At 39.9% G+C, this 20,241-nt stretch overlaps 1 protein-coding gene across 1 annotated transcript in view; it reads right to left on the bottom strand.

Moving 5' to 3' along the window:
* FAT4 (FAT atypical cadherin 4) overlaps nt 1-20,241 on the bottom strand; it is a 150,281-nt gene that overhangs the window by 42,171 nt on the left and 87,869 nt on the right. The window contains exons 5-6 of the mRNA XM_049815189.1: nt 17,322-18,244; nt 16,376-16,550 (exon numbers count right to left, since the gene is read on the bottom strand). Coding sequence (XP_049671146.1) covers nt 16,376-16,550; nt 17,322-18,244 — 1,098 coding nt within the window. The remainder of the gene's footprint in view (nt 1-16,375; nt 16,551-17,321; nt 18,245-20,241) is intronic.

Raw genomic sequence — 20,241 nt, 5'->3', positions numbered from 1 at the left:
TTCCTTTGTCAAATTTAAAAAAAAGGACACTTAAGAGTTTTACAAGTTCACGTTAGTTTTGCCAGTCTATTACACTTATTTTCAGCCAAGAATCAGCAAGAGATCTCCTGCTAAGCAAACTCTTCACTGAGGGTCCCTGAAAAAAAATGGGATCATTACCTTCTTTGAACACATAACAAAAAGGAGGACGAGAGAGTGATAGTGAAGCAGAAAACCCATGAGTTATGGCCCCTTTTACTCAAAAGACAGATGATGACCATGCTTGTTTTACCCACGGTTGTGTCACTTTCCCCTTCAATCTCGAACAGATAGAACAATTCAGCATTTGCTGGACTGGGAAAAAAGCGATGATAATGAAATGCTTTGGGCCACAGGCTGGTTCAAGTCCTTGCCGCAAGGTAAGCGTATTACAGGGAGCTGTCATTTGATGAAACACAGGCAGCGCCTGCGTGACCGCCCTAGTCCTTCCAACCCAGCAGATGATTAGGTTGATACTACCTGAGGTTATTGCTGGACCTCCACTTTAAGGCTGGGAAAGAAGCAGGCTCTGCTCTCGGGTCTCATGTGGTCCTGGCAAGGGCTCCAGACACCAAGCTCTTGTATAAAAGAAAAAATAATGACCCATTTTCCCACATGTTAACCCTTGCGGGTTGAAGTACCACCACGCTACATTGTGGGAAGAAGCTGGGAGCAACTTCTGCACAGGAAGGAGATTTTTCACCATGAAATACTTCAGAGTAACTCGGCTTAATGCACAGACGGACTGAACGAAAGAGCTTCCAATTGAAGGGTGCTATAAATCTCGGCAGGCTGACTTTGAAGCCTGCTGATCGGATGGGATGGGTCACGACGCCGAGGAAAGAAAGTGCAAGCCAAAGAATATAGGTTTCACGCCACGGCCGCGCACAATGGAGGCCTTTCTCTGCTCTAGTCTGAGGTAATTCATTTTGCCAATTAATATACTTTCAGCCAGGAAGGTTACATTAAGGCAATAAGCCTGACTCATTTTTTACCCTTTCCCCGCACCTCCCCGACCCAATTTTGCCATTTAGCCAAACACATATAGATAGAAAAAACTGCAAAAGCATTCTTGATTGCTGAAATATTGCCTGTGGAGTGTTTATTATTACTGCATTAAATGAAACAGAGTCATCGGCAGTGTTTGCTGCATGTGCCATCAAGCTCTGGCCTTCCAAACACATTTAATTGACATTCATCTCACAGCTAATGAAAAGAAAAGTTGAAAGTCGTGAAGTTTCACAGGTGATTAAACAATTTATACATAATTCAGAAATTAATCTTGGGTAAGTCACATTCAAAGAGCATCGGTAGTAACGCAATTCAGTCTGGAAAAGAAAGCTAACTCACAGCTAAAACCTGAAACTCAATTGTTTTAAATGTATTTGCTAACACAAAGAGCTGAGGGCGGAAAATTCAAGCTGTCAGTTTATTTACAGAAATGAACTGCAGTGGCAGTGCCTTTAGAGGTAAACCAAAGCTGGGGTGATGAAATTAGCTCCAGAACAGCTCTGCAGGCTGGCTCCGTCCCGGCTGGGAGCACTGAGCTCGGGCTCGGTGCCGTGCTAGCTACGCTCATGGGTCTGGCGAAGAGAGGAGAATGGGAACGACGCGCTCACGGCCGCTGGCAAAGTACTGCGTGGACATACGCTAACAGCAAAACGCTGCAATGCATTGTTTGTTTCTCCTGCATGGCTGCTACATCTTTGGTCACATAATGGAAATAACCAAAAGGGATGCTAGATGTAGTAGCTGCTTATGAACTATGCATATTCTCCTGCTCAGGATTACACCAATAGCAGCAGCTTTTGACTCAGCCATTGGATTCCAAGCAGCCCTGGCCCCCTTTCCTCTCTGAGGAATCTGAATTTGCAGGGTACCAAACACACGCTCCAAGAGCCAAATCCCAGCCTTCGCCTCAGCCTCTTATATATTCGGTGCCGTTATTCTCCCATTCCACTTCCCCACTGGTTGCGTCTACAAGGCACTGTACAGAGCGGTATGGACATATTTCTATTAGCCTCAGAGAAGTGAATATACCAGCCAAGGTTGAGCACCATACTAATAAAATTAACTGGGGTAATGTAAGTAAGCCAGACCTCATTCAGCGCTAGCTTGTGGCTGCGTTGTGCTTGCAGAAACGTCCCAGAAGTCCAATATTAATTCAGCTGTTTGTAACATCCCAAGTCACTGCTCTTCAGTTCAAAACCCAAAATCTTTCTCATTTTACTTAGATGGAAAAACTCACATATTTACATTGGTTTCCTGTCTTTGTAGTTATCCAAATAGGTTTTTTTCCTCTAAGTAAAACATCACGTCCACAAATATACTCCTTTATTCTATTACACTGAAAGATAAAGTTGCAATTTCACAGAGAGTCCTCAAAGCTTTTATTCACTTGAAATTAAATGACTAGCTCACATTTCTGCAGTTACTGAGAAATATAAGAAGAGGAAATTACAAATGAAGTAATTTTCTGTGGAAAAGAAATAGCTCGGGGCCAAATTCTACCGTCCTCAGTGAACTTTCAGTGAAAGTTGTGCTTGCATAAGGACCACAGAATTTGGCCCCTGGTAATAAGTAGGTTTCATAAAATGTACATATCATATTTGTGGTGAGAGAAGTAGTTTCCATGGTCAGGCTGAGTTCCCAGATTTCTTAAGTTTTGCTTCGATAGCAAATCTTCCCCAAGTCAATTATTCTTATTATGCTAGAGCATCATTCCTTTTTTCTTCAAACTGCACTTAATATTTTGCATAAATACGTGTAGTAAATTTTGTGTAAATTCTGTAATATTAGCCAAACACTCAAGATGTCCCCAAACTGTTTTTAATAAACCAGACATGTTACAACCTATATAAAATTGCTGTACACAGCCACACGACCCTCGGAGTAGTCCTATGAACAGCCCTGAGGTCTAGAGCCACAAAGAAATGTACACTTTTCCCTTTGTGAACTTGCACTAAAATTTCTACCAATTTTTTGTAGTAGTCTGAACTATTTTTTCAGCAGAAGCAGCAACTATTTCTTTGTCAGATACCTCTTATTTAGAACATTTCTCTAGCTCTGTACTACTACTAGGTTTTTTTTCAAATCCCAGAATACCATGTCTCACGGAGGCTTAGGAGATCCATGTTGAAAAAAAGTTTTCTAGAAAGGCAGAGGAATGAAAGACCCATCAAATTATTAATAACTGGAGAACATAAAGTTAACTATGCGAACTAAATGGTAAAGATGAGATTGACTGTTCAGTGAATATAAAATCTTTAAAAGACGATGATGTTAATATATTACAATTATTATTTCGAATTTCCCATCTCTGTGTGCTGTGGTCTGTTTCTATGAACCGAACAGTTTATTTTCTAGGTGACAGCTGTACATATACATTAAGCAGACAGTCCCACAAACGTCCACACATCATTGTTGAAATAAAGATTAACCTGGGATAGTGTCAAAATAGTAACGCTGAGTTCAGGAAGAAAATTGCTTCCCACGGATGTTCTTCCAAAAATTTACGCTTTTTGCTTACATCTGCAAGTAAACATGTGTCTGGGGATGAAGAGAAGGAGCAGACTTTGGGAGCCTGCTCCTAGGAGGCCCGCAATGAAGGACGATTTACAAGGGGAGGTTATAAGAGGCCACCTCGGGCTTGGCCAGTGCTGGGCTGTGGCTCCCTTCTCTGCGTGGGACATTAGGGGTGGTGACATGAAGAAATAGCTGTGGGGGACCATGGGGTCGGCAGGCGGCAGCACGAGGGCAGGACCCCTCTTCTCCCAGCAAGGCAGGACTGGCAAAGACCTTCAAGCTGGTCTTCCGCCCCATTCACCAACGCTTGTTTGCGGTTGAGCGCCACAAGAATATGATGATATTGGAAACGTGTCAGCTTAGAAGTTATAATGAGCCCTCTCAACTTTTTCCTCCCCCCATCCAGAAGAAGAGGGATGAAAAATACTGGCTATGTGCAGCAACGCAAGTAGAAGGAAGGAAACTAAATGCAGGAAGGCGGCAGTGGGGAGAAATATTACTTAACCTGACGATTTCTACTTCCCAAATGCAGGATAACCAGCAAAGAGAGGAAAATATGCATTTCTGAGTTAACTTATCATAAGTCACTCATTCCCCTAATTTGCGCTAATGCTTACGCACCACGAAGGCGTCCACAAGGGATGAACCTAAAGACCACTTTCACTTTCGCCTTGGCCTACCCATGCAGCCTTAGAAGAAGGGAATGCCACCTGCTATCTTCATCCACCCTCGTCCTGGGGAACGGGTACGGTAAGCTGTGTTGGCTCCCTGTAATCCCCAAACACGTGGCACCATCTGTTCCAGTGTATGTTCAGCTCTCCACACCATAGCTGGACACGAGGACGAGTGGGGAATGATCAGAGTACTTAGTGGACTGGAGCAGTAAAAGAAAACAATTGAAGGAAACTTGCAAAGCCATTTACGTTTGTCAAGAAAGCTCAGGAAAAGATGATGCTATTGGAAATTATCTCGGCTGTGTGGTACCGTATGGCTCACAGTAAAAATTAGAAATAGGAGAATGTGTTCAGCATGTTATCCACATATTGTTTGAAGCTTTAATGGCTTCTGGGTCCTGTCTGTGCCATGGTTAGCACAGCAGATAGTGAAAGTATCATTCCTTTCAGAAACCAGGAACTCAAAGTTTTTGCCAGCATTAAAATGCCAAAATTAAGTGCTAGAAAACTAACAATAAACTTAAGCAAAAAACCCCTACAGATACTTTTCACTAAAATGAAAAAAAAGGGATTAAACTTAAATAAAATGAATCTAAATGACTAATCAAAACTCATACTGCAGGCAGTTTACCATGTTTTGTGGTAAATTAAACACATCATTATCCTGAAAATTGGAAAGCGATTTAACAGAAATGGAATTTTTGCTTCACTGAAATGTGTTGCTTTGCAACAAAGCGGATTTCACTTCTCCAGTCAAACACTCAGTGAATGAGTCCCAGGACTAGAAGTTGTATGTGTTATTACAGAGCATTAACTTTTTCACTCAAGTAAACAAGGCCTTTCTCACAATAAAGCATCCAATCTTTCTAAATGCATTTAAATGCAGACAGAGTGTGCTGAGCCTCACACAACTGGTGAGTTTTAAAATAAATATGGAGCTGGAATAAGTTAAAATGCAACTAGCTGACATTATGCTTTGGATTTCTAGTGCACGTGAAGCTTGACTTGAAATGTGGATGACCTGAGATTAAGTTATTTACCAGGAACGCAAAAGAAAGTGCATATGTGAAATGAGAAAATAAGTAGTTCTTTTTACAAGACTGCATCAAAAATATTCATTCTGGTTGGATATGTTGATTGTGTTTTGTTTTCCTCTTACTCAATTTTTCACTACAGGCTTCCATACCAAGTCTTAAAAATCTGGTGAACTTAGTATATTTTGAGACAAAAGCTGAAATAAGTAGTTAATACACAGAATTAATAAAAAGCTTAGAAGCTAGCCCTGCTCTCATTCAGCTCAGCAGGTGACTGGTGAATGAGACCATACAGGAACCCAGATTTTACAAACTTCTGAGTGTGTCAGATCTTGAGTTTTTCTCATAGTTAGGTATGAAGTAGTAGTTGTTCCCAAAGCTGATTTAACAGAACTTGTACTTCAGAAAAAGAGGAAACTGTTGGGATAGATCTGTACTTGTGCAAGGATTATCTGAAAAAAGAAGATTTTTCTGTACTGCATCAGATAATAGAAACCTCAATATCCTCCCTCATCTACCAGCCTAAAGGAGCTGGGAGCAAACAGACCTAAATTTGGGAACATAGGCCATTGAAAGTAAAAAAAAATTCACTAGACAAGAGTCCAACCTTGTTCAAGCAATGACACGACCAGCCACACTTAGGCTGATGCACATACTCACACATGTTTTGATAGTGCAAAATAAATCCTTGTCCCAAATAGTAATGCAAGACAGGATCTGTCATTTGGTTTTATCCACATGATTTTTAAACTTGAATAGTTTCCCATCAAAACTCCTGACTGACTGCATCCTTTGAATTCACTAATCTTTGCAGTCTCACAACAGGGGCAACACTGCATTGCAATGATTTAATATGCTGTTGAAAGGGTGGGACTTGTATGCACATACAGAGACTGTTTGAAGCCCTCTGGTGTATATACATTTCCTTATCACTGTTCTTTTCCTCTGATCTGCTCATCAGAACAAGTCACCTGCAGCTGTTTACTCTTGAGAGGAAAAAAAAAAGCTGTTGCACTATTACAGAGCTGGACCTACTGGAACACAGATACAGACCGAGAAAAAAACCACATGCAATAAAGCAAAAGTATAGTATTTATTTAGCACAACTTCAAGGTGTTTCAGGTAACAATCTCATTCTACACATACACACGGCACATCATAAACTTAGCGCTTACACATCTGAAAAAATGGCAAAAAATACATTCCCCCAGTTTCCCCACTGCTGCTTTTGTTTAGCAAATTTCAAAACGTATGAAGGCAAGGCTGAAAGTGTCTTGCTCCACTGCCCACAGCGTAAGCTGATACAGGGTTGCTGACATAAGCAGATGCCAGTTAGCGACTCGTGGCTGTCAGTTTTCGTTCTCCTTCCCCGAAAGGCACAAGCATTAATCCCATGTGCCATAAAACCCTCGATACACACTTGTAAGCTACTAACATCAAAGGTACAGGTCATTGGAGACGGTCCTCAGAAAAGGCACATGCAGGTATTGCATGTTCTTAGCCAGAACTGCATTTATTTCCAGAGCAAGAAGTTGCCTTCTTCCAAATACATTTCAAAAAATGAATCTTTAAGGATAATTTTTCACAGCTGAATATAATGCTCATAACAAAACCTGGCAAACGACTGGTTGTAAGGGTGCATCTTCCCGTGCCCGCAGCGCAGGTGGTTCTAGTAGGGTAAGCATGACCATGTGCACCGCCAAGGCCTGCGGTGACCAAAGTAAAGATTTAAAGAAAGTGGAACTGCAGCTTAAAAGAAAGGCAGAGACATTTAAAAAAATGTTTTCTTAAAACCACCAAATTACTTCTCCTTGTTATAAGTTACTGCTGTAAACAGAAAAAATAGAGAAGCTGGCTCCTGCACGGACTGCTGACTAAGGCAATTTTTGACTGCTTGGGACTCCTGAATATCCCACAGCGAAATTCCTGTAATGCATGATTTTGAATTATGCTTTAAAAACACCCTGTATAAATAGTGAAGATTAACCAGCAGGATAAGTGTTCAGGCCATATGTGCATGTCTTACTTGTTTTATCCTTGCAATTAAGGCTTCCTGAAATTGTAGCTTTGTATTTGAAGAATGAGCTAGCAGGCTTTCAATTTATAAGGTGTAACGTTTAATTTAAAAAATGGTTTAAGATCACCATGACTAGAAAAATCTTAGTTATTTCTCAAAGGCTGAGAAATTGCATAGCATAATAAACACTCTAGTTATCTTATTCTTCTGCAAAACAGATTACATTCAGTAAACTCATTAATATATTTGAAGTAGAATTTCATTTAAAAGTGATGTAAGCAGAAGGACAATAATTTTAAATTAATTTTAATTTAAAACTTCCAAACTAATCATAGCAAGATGGATGAATAAAGAGATAAGAGAGAAAGTGTAACAGCCTGAAAAGTTACAAACTGACAATTCTTTCTTTCCTGAAATTTTCGATCATCTACTAAATCTCACATATTAAGCATTATATTGTAGCTTGTTTTCCAGTTTAAATAAATCTACCTGAAACTTTTTCAAAGTGATATACATGCTTTTTTTTCACCTCAAACTAGCACCAAGAAGTTAAGAAATAATAGTAAAGCAAAAAAAAAAAAAAAAAAAAAAAAAAAAAAAAAAAAAAGACAGGACAACAGTGAAGCCAGCTTAAAGATCTGACAGTCATGTTTGCATTCACTTGGGTCAATACTGCACAATGTTTTTCTGTACCATGGCAAAATTCAATGAAAATTGAATTGCTCTGGCATAGTTCATATGTTCAGTTCTCACTTTTTCATCACTCCTTCTCTATATGTTCTCAGTAAACTCTTTACAGGTAACAGTGCCTAACTGACTGGCCAATACACATTCAATAAGCTGTACTTCAGCAGTGGTAGGGCTGAGAGGAGCAGCATGCCTTTAGACCATGCATGTGAGATGAGACTGAGGATCAGGACAGTAACTGACTCATTTAATGAACTTCACACTAATTTGAGCAGGCCCCTAAAGTGACTGCATCCCATTCATATTTGCTACATATTACGGTAAGTGCCCATGAGTCTTTTGTGAACATGGGGGTGACATTCAAGAAATTAACGCAAGATATAATCACACAACTTGAGAAAACAATGGTATTTCAACCAAAGCAAGAAAGTACTTTTTCCTAACTATGCGCTGGAAATTTCCATCCCAACGTGGATGGAAATAAAGGAGAAAAAAATATACCTACCAAGCAGATAAGCTACTTGAAAAAGAGTGGTAAGAACTTCTTTGAACTATGTCTTCCATACAGCACGGTAGATAGTACAGTTGATCTCAGCTTACCATAGATCAACACTTTTATCATTTATGACTGAGAATATTTCAAATTTTAATCAGATAAATCTGTAATCCTGCACTGAAGATGGTGCTAATTGCTTTTTATTAGATTAACCCTTTAAGAAAGAGCAGAAGTCTGCTTTGACAGTTCATGACACACACACCCCTGGCAAAGCTGGTAGTTGTAGCTCTATTTCTATTTTTTTCCTTTGTTATTTTTACAAGGTTGTTGTAAGAAACTCTGGATGATGAGAAACAACACTGAATTACTGGATATTCCTGTTTACTTCATTAGTGATGAGGTAACCTAATAGAGTAAGAAAGGCCATCACCTACACTCAGTCTTTTTAGGTGGCATAAAATTATGTTCCTTAAAAGAAAGAACAACAATTCGTACCAACATTTATAACTAACCAAAATTCTTAATAAATAATGATGTTTCTACCAACAGTCTGGATTTCTTTTACTTATGAGGGATGCAAAGAGTCAAAAGATTTAGTTATCTAATAAAACTCGATATTTTCAACTATAATTCCAAGAATGTCTGTAGAGAGATACTTTTGGCTGTGTTACTACATCTTATCTTATGCTTTCCTAGACTCTAGACGAGAAGTACATTATCCTCATTAGGATTCTTTGTCTACTTAAAAAAACCAACCAAACAAACAAAACAACAAGACAATTATGGGATTTGCATCCTCCTGAGGTAGAACCTATGGAGTTCTCCTCAACTCCACTTGGACCTGAGTAACTTTACTATATTTTTGTGCAGATAGACTGTAGGTTCTTATATTGCAAAGCACAAACATGCACACACTGTGCTTGATGCACCCTCCCATGTCAGTTCTGCCATAGCTGGCTCTCTTCCAACACCCCGATTTCTGAACCTCTGTCTCTGTCAATGCAAAATCCCTGAAGACCTGTTTCTAAGGAATAATACTTACAAAGGCTATAGTTTAGTAATTGGTCGATTTTATATTTAAATTAATAAGAGCAAATTAGAAGATCGTACATTATTTAGAATAATTTCCCTTCTTTTTCTTTTGTTGAATGCAGTGAAATGGAGAACAGCTCACCCAACAAAATTCAGCTAGAAGCAGTTTATCCCATCCTAAATAAGTCTGTCAGTTACTCACTGGATTCTCCATGATCCCAACAGAGAGCAGAGAGGGAATTGCACACGCAAGAAATGTTTGAATGGAGAGGTATGCACTTAAATTGAGGACTTTTAGAAAAGTCTACAAGTACGTCTGAACTATAGAGAACAAACACCTTTAACGTGGATTTCTAACCCCTTGCCTTGTGCAGATAAAATCCACCATCACCATTGAGCTGCTTTCAAAACTGAAGTTCTGTCCACGATTTTAACCTGAGTGAAAAACTTTAATTTTTTCCACCGATATTTCAGCTTGCACTGGCCAGCCCGAGCCCTTTGCCAACCTGAATATATGTCTCTCCTGTAACTGCACCCCAGAGAACACAGACGCTTGCATTTAACCCAGAGGCTCTCGCTGAACTATTTTGAAAATAGTGATCTAATAATGAAGGTTTAACTCCAAATAGAAGACTAAATCCCTCAAACAGTATTCTGGGGCTGGATTGCACATCTTGCAGGGCGGTCCTCTGGAGGGATGTGCTAAAGCCCTCATCTCCTTTGGGGCGCAAACGTGTCACATTGTGTAGACATCGATACGCTCTCTTCCTTGACAATTACTCTCTACGGGACATCGGATTGCCTTTGCTGTAAACCTGCTTCCTAAATAGCTTTTTGAGTGTTCGTCTTCTAGGGAAAAATTAAAAAATGCTAACAGTTTCTAGGCTCTGTGAAAGGGTAAGATCCTGCTATTAGCTCCCCACAACTACAAAAAGCCACTCTCAATTCTCTTCTCTCCTGATTTTAGATGACAGTAGGACAAAATGAACACTATGAACTCGCTGATGAGTCTGTCGCCATTTCAGTTCTCCCACTGTGTAATTTAGAAACAAATTAAAAAATCATGCACAACTACTAAAATGATAGTTCTAGTACCAGTATTAAAAGAGCAAAGATAATAAACCTAGTAAAATAGTAAACCAGTAAAACTACACTTAAGTAGACAGCATTGACATGAGGAAGAGCTTCCATAAGGGCAAGGAAATAAATGGAGCTAGGACAGAAACCAATATTCATTTTGAAACAGCTGTGGCATAAAAGAAGACGGTAGAAGAGAGCAATCATTATGTAAACTGCTAAGCACCAAGGTAAGCATACGTCAGCTTCATTTAGCTCACCGAAGCCTGAAGCGATGTGTATATTTAGACATAGCACAGAAAGCATGGAAAACAGGACATTTCTAACTGAAACTTGTGAGTTGCTCGTTTGTTTTGACAGCAACAAGGTTTAAAATAGCTGAATTTGTTTTAAAAATACAACTCATTCTTTTCAGGGAACATCTTTTCACACTGTAGACTGCCTGTTAAGTAGAAATACAGTGTATGCTAAGAAAACAGAATAGGTATAAATGTCTAAGCCCAGTCAAGCAAATCTCACACAGTGTTAACCCTCAAGACTCTTTCTTACCATTACTAGAAAATACAGCCATCCTTTACTTGTCACCGCAAACCGGGAAATATCTTAAAATGTGTTAAAAACCAATAAAACTACACTGTCAGATTTCATTTGATTTTAGGATTGAAGGGAACCAAAAGCCTGCCTCGAAAGAGAATTCCTGAGGAGGATATAACCTCTCTGCTTGGTTGCCCTCCTGCATTCTTGAAGGAAAGAACGCATAAGTCGTGGGGCCAATATCTTCTAAAGAAAAAACATATGGCTGTTTTTCATACAGGCCAGGGATGTATACAAAGAACAGCTAACTAAATATAATAATCAGTCCACTGATTCATTTCTTTCAAAACTATTTATCTAAATCAGTAAATAGATTATTTTAAAAAATAATTAAAAAAATCCACACAAACACAGCTTTTAATTAGAAACATCACATTTTGATTTTGGTTTTAGTGTGGCAATACGCCATTCTGACCAATCAAATCAAGAGATGGGGGGTGCAGTTTATTTAAACAGTAGTCCTGGGCAGCTAGCAGGTTTCCAGATGTGCTATTCGACATCCCTGCAACCAATAAATAAAAGGAGGAGGACTGTTGGAATGCTAACATTTGCTCCAGAAAATTGCTCAAAGACTTAAGGACAGGGATGATAAAAGCGGCTGCACCAGTTCTTGTCACAGTGCCAGAAGTGAATGTTTACCCAATGCTGCGTCCCCACCAGATGAGGTGAAAAAAAAATGTAGAAAGTGTCTTTTCCCAACCATTTTGCCATGAAGAAGGGTATAGTGAAGCAAAACAAATGATTTATGTGGTAGAAATAGACCCATAAAGTCACATTCAAATAGTTGCATGTAGGTTTCTTGGCGTTTATGCTAGCAGACATTTTTGGGGAGCATCTGCAATCTAAACACTATCATGTTATTCCACAGTCCATCATTTTGCCTGTCATTATATTTATAATTCATGCACTCTGGTCTTACAGCTTGCACTGCAAGACGGGCTCTAAATTGGATGGCTGAACTTTGGGGTTGAATTACACTTTATTTCTCGACCAAAGCCACAGGTGTGCAGCCCTGGAAGATGCTGCATGTTCCTCGTGACGGACACTTTGCGTGTCTTCGTAAATCCCCACCGCCTAGAGCGGCAGTCTAGTATCTGAGACCCAGCAGCAGTTAGAGCAGGGTGGAAGTGCAGAAGTGAGGGAAGAGTGATGATAAAACAAGGTTGCAATCAAGAACCTTTGTGCAGACTATCTTCTGGAAACTGGGCATGAAGCAGGCTGCATGGCCACAAATCACTGAGCCAAGCGCCAGAAAACGTTTTATCAGTTTTTTCCCTGCCCCAGAGCAGAGGGAAGACTCTCCACTGACCCAAGATCTACCCTGAGGAGGATTAGCAGGCAAGGCCAAGGAATAGTTGGGCCAGAGCCAGGACGATGCATATATCATGACTGACTTCTCTGGGCCGGAGGGGAGCTCTTGCTTGGGAAAGCATTTTTTTCAACAACTGCCTGAATTTCCATCACTGGTGCATGTGGTCCCACCAGCGGTCCCCGTCTGACCTGCCCAGCATGCTTATGAGCAGCTCAACTCTTAATAACTCAACAACTCTTCTCATGTGCCAAGGACTGAAATCTGGGGTCTGGAAGAGCATGCCTGCACGGCGTGACGAAGGACAGAGATTTCTGAGCCAGCATCCCATGCAGCCCTACCGGCTCAAGGCTTCACGTATGTGGGCTGCTGCTTTGCAACATCCTAATCCTTCACCTGCTGCAAACAGACTCAGTGTACGTGCTGCCAATATGTGCTATAAAACCCATAAGGTGCTGAGGATGAAATAACAGCCATCACCAAAGCGGCTGCACCTTCTGAGGCCACAGATTGTTATCAAGTACATTGGACTGACACCTCTAGATAAAAATAACAAAAAACTAGAAATCCTTCTTCTTCCATCAACTTCCTCATACACAGGTTAGGGTAACACTGTAAGAACCACTGTCACCAGTTGATGAAGTGATGATAACCATACAAAAAGTAAGAAATCCTCAATTATGTATAGGGAGATCAGGAAGACAACCAAAACCAAGCTGGGAATCCATCAGTTCTCATGTCTAAAGGTGCTTCTAAGCATGTGTTGTGTCTGCTCCCTTGAAAGAAAGGGAAGAGTTGGCATAGACTTCTATAGGAGCAGGATATCATCTTTTAATGTTTTAAACCAGTCAGTGTAGCCTATAGAAATTGAGATGCAGATCCTAAGAAAAATGGGAAGTGGGTTGGACAGACAGAATTTTGCCCTTGATGTGCTACCCAGACATTTCCAGCGTTAACTGCATCTGGATGTCTACCATGATTTTTATCTGTAAAAACCCCCTAAATAGATGCACCATATATGGCAAGACTGTTGCTTAGGCTGCTAAAGAAAATCCGAAAGACTGTTTATTGCAGCTAATAAAAGCCAAATTCAAAGTGCAAAGTATAATACCTTCCCCTTGATTTATTTTCAAAGATAATATGGATGTGGATAATTTCAGACAAGTCTGCTTTCTTCAACATTTTGGCAGGCACTGCTTTCCTACAGACGAGCACTACCTGTTTTGCATGTGTGTTTCTGGTTGAATTGTCTCTATGTGAAATCACTCTTTCTAAGCATTATCAAACAAATACAAAGACACTCTAAAGAAATAGTTACATTAGGCAAAGAGCTGGGCATGCCTGTGAGAGTTTCTTTTATAAACATTTAGCAGCTCCCCAAGAACATAATATTCAAAACACTTTTGTTACCCATTTCAAGATTGTGTCATTGCCATCCTTCTGCTAGTACAGCCAGAACTACCCAATTTAATGAAGCGGGCACTTACTAGCAAAGGTCAGCGTGTTACCACCTGGATATCCATCACACACCCTTACTGATAGCATTTGTAACGTTTTGTATATTTTAAAAAATGTTTTATTATTTAAAAATACATTCTTCTTCTGGTAAATTGCAACTTTTTTAGAAAGGCTTGCTCACATATTTTTCTAACTTATCTGCCAAATGTCTATAGAAGTACATGTGCATTCTATGTAAGATAAGGAATTTATAGCAATATAAAATTTGAGATGCAGCTCAACAGAAATGCCAGAGTCCGTAACTTGGTCCATTTGTTCCACATTATTATGACAAACATGGCTTTTTAAGAGGTCTCCAATGAATTATATGCCAGAGTGTTCTTTACCTTCTAGACTGCTTGGACTTACTATGACTAATTCAAGCATAACAGGGATCCCCTAGAATTTCTTAAGTATGTAATATATTTAAAGTACTTAAAGTATCAATTATGACTACGGTCCACATCTCGCTTCCATGAATTCAAGGGAAGTTCTGGCATTGACTTCTACTGAAGCTGGATACTTTCCTGTGATGTTTTAGTTTGGATAAATCATGACTAACATAGTTTTAAATGTATTCTTTGACAACATTAATTTAGAGCAAGTCTTCAGTCTAATAAGAAGATGTTATCTAACATTATTCACCAGGCTGGTTGAAAACTATACCAAATCACACTAACCGTGGATTAGTCAGATTGTAAACTTAAACACAGTAGAACAGTTAAATTTAGCTTAAAGTTACTACTGAACATCTGCTTCTGAACACTTTTGTTAGTACCTTTTAACACTGATAGAAGGGAATAATAACTTGTGAGTTAGCTTTATAACAACATAGCAAATTAAAAAACCAAACAGCTTCAAACAGTGTTTAATCAGCATAATACCTACGTGTTTAAACACAGTAACTAATAAAACATACTGCTGTTCTTGTCAGCCACTTACGGCAAAGGCCCCATACACGCTTCATGTATTAAAGTCTCCCCCGGATTATCTGAAACTCTAACATCTCCCAACACAAATAAATATTTTCATTTGGTATGGTTGGGTAAATGTCCTGGTTTTCATATTTTTTTAGGAACCCAAGTCTAGGAGAAGATTGTGCTCTTGTCAGACTTTTGGCTGACACATGGTGCTAGGTGTGGGTACAGCTGACTTCTTGCTCCTCTCCTTTTTCCAAGAAGGACAATAATTGTTGTCTGTGTGACACTCCTTATCAGTTCAGACTTTGGGCATTTTGTATGTAGAGCTAGTAAGTTTTGTACAGGCCTAATTGACTCCTGCCAACTTGGACTGGGAGAGTAAACAGACATCAAGGATCTGCTTTCCCTCACATATCCAGCCTCAGCTTCTGAAGGAACATAAGGACGTTCGAGCCCAAGCAAGTTCAACTTACAAGTGAGCGCTTTGCAGCTACAGAGTAATGGAAAGCCAGTGTGAAAAATACAAAGCATACAGTATCTCTAGCCAAAGTATAAGACAAATAATACATCAAGTCCTAAAATTGTGTTTCTCAGCCGCAGCTGTGCTCAGACTGTGAAATACCTGAGCACTGCTGCAATAGGAAAATATAAGCCATAGATATTGTCACTGACACAAGATACTGAACATAATATGGCAGAAAACAAAATCGTACCCACATGTCAACAAGTTGGGTTTGCTTCTATTTTTATTATTAGAAAGTAAGAACAAGTTCTGCAGTAAATTAAATCCATCAGACAACGGGGGACCGCAGATCAGTCCAGAATATGATGCAGGATGTCTTTGTTACTAATATTCATACCAAAATCTGAAACCATACTTTTGTGCTCAGACACCTCAAGTGAAAATGTAATTAATCTTCATAACAAGAATTCACGTCCTGCTTTAAACTGAGGGAACTTGGAATACATTTGGGATTCTGGAGCATAGGTATGACTGGATGCTGAGCAAAGCAGAAAATTAAAATGTTGAAATGTAAATTTTCTTTACTTTTCAGGAGTAAGATTTCAGTAGGATTGAGTAGTCTATAGCTGATTTCTGGCCATTGATTTGACCTGGCTGCACATTTCTGATGACAACATTATATTGGGTTTTATTACCATTTATATTGGTTTTTTATTGCCATGCATGAGGCTCTTAGGATCTAGGTAGGACCACTTACTACTGCAGGGCAAAAATTAACCTACCTAAATCTGTAGTGAGTCCTACTAATATCAGACAACTAGACATAAGGATAAAAAAAATCCTGACTTCCAGAAACTGAACTCCCTTCAACAACAGGTAAGTTTGGGTCCACGCACAGAGATCTAAACTGAACCTTGGGTACCAATCTCCACCCACTAAAGTTTCAGACCATCATGAAAATATTTCTTTTCTATCCAGAACGCAATGTTTTCACGAGATAATGAGATTTCACCAGAAGAGACTTTGCTTTACCTGAATCAGCAGCTGTGATCAGTAGTACGTACTGCTCCTTTGCCTCCCGGTCCAGGCTCTGCACCAAGCGCAGCTCTCCACTGGCCGAGAGAGTAAAGGCTCCTTCTTCATTTCCAGCCACCAGCACATAAGTAAGCTTGCTGTTTAGGCCTTGATCATCGTCCCTTGCTACAACCTAAAAAAGCAATGCAAACAAGTGTGAAGATATATCAAGAACTGATGCGTGCAGGGTCTATAAAATTGTATTGGGGTGGAGGAAATATTCTCTATGACAATAATCTAAATTTACAGAATGAATTAATCCAAATGCTTTAAGGGCTACTGTAAATTAGCTGTAATTGTAAAAACTACTTAACACAGTGGTGATGGATTTGAAAGCATAATTTGAAAATATTAAATAGTTGCTTACTTATTTTTCTCAAGCATAAATACAGTGAAGACTATGCTGGGGCTCAGTGAAAACCACAGATGATCTGGTATAGGCTGAGTTCTGTATCAAAGCAGGCATTGCATGTCCTGCTGGCTGAATCCATTTAGTGCTCTTTCGGTGTTAGGCACAGAGCCTCATCCCATATAGGCAATGATAAGATTGAGAGATTTGTTGCATGAAAGTTGAGATTGAGATGAGAGATAGAGCAAACTGCTAAAGTCCCAGTGTATGTAAAAGTCCCAGTGTAGGCAGGAAGATAGGTAGGGGAAACACAACCAAAACTCCAAAGCAGAATATAAACTTTTGGTAAAAAACAAGCAAAAACTCCTCCCACCCAAACAAACAAAAAGGAAAACAAGCCAACAACCACTGCATGTTAGATTAAAGCCAAGGGGCAATTTTTCAATTGTCTTGCATCTTTTTAATTTTGGAGGAAAGACACTATACATTAATACCATATATTGAGGCATGCTATTAATTGTAGGAGATACGTATTTATTTGCTGAATGTACTCACCTGAAGAATAGCTTTTGGGAGCGTCTCTAAGTTCTCAGGGACATTCACAGAGTATGGAGAAAGTTCAAATGTGGGAATATAATCATTGACATCCTTCAGAATAATACTGACTGTTGTGGTATCGGTCCTTGGGCTGCTCCCACGGTCAGCTGACTGAACAGTCAGTGTATAGGAGGGCTTTTTCTCTCTGTCCAAAGGCTTGGCAACTGTTATCACCCCTGTCACAGAATCGATCCGAAACTCATTATTGGCATCTCCACTCACGATGGCATAGCGCACCTGCCCGTTTGTACCTTCATCTCCATCCGTAGCAAACACCTGGATTAAATCTGTCCCTGTCAAAGTATTTTCCCCCACCTCTACTTTATAAAGCTTTTGGGCAAAAAGTGGGTTATTGTCGTTAATGTCCAGGACTATAACCACCACATCCGTAGATGAAGAAAGGGATGGCTGGCCCTTGTCCGTGGCTACCACAGTCAAGGTGTAGTTGGACATGGCTTCTCTGTCGAGCTCCCCGGTGAGCCTCACTTCACCGTCAATAGTGCCAATGCTGAATTTGTTTCCCAGAGGCCGGAGCAGACTGTATTCGATGTAGCTGTTTGGACCACTGTCGGGATCGGTCGCCTGCGCTTTGAACACAATTGTATCTATCGGTGTGTTTTCCGGGACGTAGGTCAGCTTCGGGGAGATAAAACTTGGAGGGCTGTCATTCACATCCAGCAGAATAATTGAAACTTGGGCTGTGCTTGTATACCTGGAGGCTAGGAGAGGGGCCATGTCGTGGACTTGCACGACGAGGCTGTAGAAGGATTGGCTTTCCCGGTCCAAAGGCTGCCTGATGCTCAGCACCCCGCTGTTGTTGATGCCAAACTGTCCCGCGCTGTCCCCGGATGTGATGCTGAAGGAGAGCTGCGAGTTGGAGCCTGGTGGGGTGGGGAGAAGAAAGGTAGAGAACGTGACTTCATCCCACTGACCTAGATATAAATGTTTCTGGCCTCATTTCCTATGGAAATGAGGACTGTACGATCATGCTGCCTGTTTACCCTCCTCATCACCATTTTTGAATCCATCAGCTAATTTCAGCCAAGTTTCACAGTGGAACAGAAGCCTTTGAAATAATTATTTTCTGACAACAGTTGAAGAGAGAGAGGGAAGGATGTTAATTGGAGCAGCCGCAGAGGGAACGGCTGGCAGAGCTCATCTCTGCATTTCATTCAGCAGGAGCTGCACAGCAGCAACATGGGTAATTTTTCCGCATCTACAATGGTTAGGGATAAAGGTTTCAAAGGCTTTTCCTTCAGAAACCAAGACTCAATAGTTCTGCTGCTCACTGAACAGCTGTTTCCCTCCATTCTCCCCAGTTCAACTAAGCAACATTATTACTAACGTAACTATTTGATGAATCCTTCCACCCAATTAAAAAAAGCCACAACCAGAAACTCCCAAGCCTAGCTGGAGCAAGCCAAGAGTGAATACTGGGGAGAGGTATGCTTCCCATATACGGCATTGTATCCCAAAATATCAGATTAACAGCCGTCATCTTATGATCGAATCATAACTAGCAATTATGGTCAAGGGAGAGGTTTATAATTCTGGTAAGGGAAATGCATTCTGAATCTTGACAAGGCTGTGAAATGACCTTAAATATGCCACACAGGAAACAAATTTATGTTACTACTTCAACTCTAGAGTTCACTCTAAACAACTAATTTTTGAGGACACCTAATTGAAACAAATCTTCTCTCGTCTCTCTCCCCACCCCCCCACCCCACCCCCAATTAATTTCGAAAATCCTCTTTTCTTGTTTTGTGTCATAAAGACTGTGATTTAGGATTAGTAGATTAACAGACCTTTTGCTACTAATTTACCCCTCAAACTTGCTTTTTCATGTGAAGAAACCAAGATGTCTGCTTAAGTAGCTGATTACTTCACTGTGCGTTTTGTCATTTTTACTCAGAAGCTCTTTTCCCTCTGACTGAATTGCTTTAATAATAAAATTATTCCTGCATTAGATTTATTAATCTCTGCTGTTGATTACACTCAGACTTGGCAACTCTAGTCTTACTTGTCTTTCCCCCAGTGGCTACTCTAATTGGCATCTTTCCCTCTCTCCTCTTCTCTTGTAGGAACTGAATTATAAAATAAATAGAATCAAACATGAAAGACAAAATATTTTAATACAATTAAAGAAATTAATACATTTATATGCCAGATATTAGTGTTTCTACATTACTTTGATCACAGTGAAGCACTGTGAAAGTTTAATGCTAGTCTCCTTTTTGTTCAGTTGTATTTTCAAATGACTAATTATATGGATGAAAGTCTTCTGATTTCAGTAAAGTACTTTCTGACAATTCAAGATTTTTGTCAATTGACTTTGGAGATGGGTAGGAATTAGATCTTACAGAAGAAAATTACTTTAAAAATATTCTTTTTTCCACCCAGTGTTTTATCTGGTGGTGTTTGTTCCTATAAAATTTACTGCTTATTCTTCTTTATGTCACCTCCATGTACCTTTTAATTCCTTGTCCTGTATTCTCATAGGTTTCAATGCTGCTAATAGATTAAAGCGTGAAGCAGAAGGAGAGTTGCCTAAATACCAGTGGAGCCAGGACTGCCACTTAATGAGCTATTCCTTTTTTAAACACAGCATGCCAGGCTGGCATTGTGCACCTCGTCCATCCCCTCTCCCCAGGTTTGGAGCTGGACTTTTAGAGAGAATGTAGGGGCATCCTCTTTGCTGAGCTTTGAGTTTATTTAATCTGAGGGTTAATCTGATAAAACTCTGAGTGAGAGCTCAGACATGGAGCCACCAATTTCAGGATGATGCTCTTTTAAGGGTCTTGTTTCTATTTTTATTTATTTACTAATTAGGCAAAAAAAATTATCCTACTCCCCTCTCCCTGTTCTGTAAATACCT

This window comes from Accipiter gentilis, chromosome 12 (genome assembly GCF_929443795.1).
Source record: "Accipiter gentilis chromosome 12, bAccGen1.1, whole genome shotgun sequence".
NCBI lineage: Eukaryota > Metazoa > Chordata > Aves > Accipitriformes > Accipitridae > Astur > Astur gentilis.
This window is presented reverse-complemented; position numbering and strand designations above follow the sequence as displayed.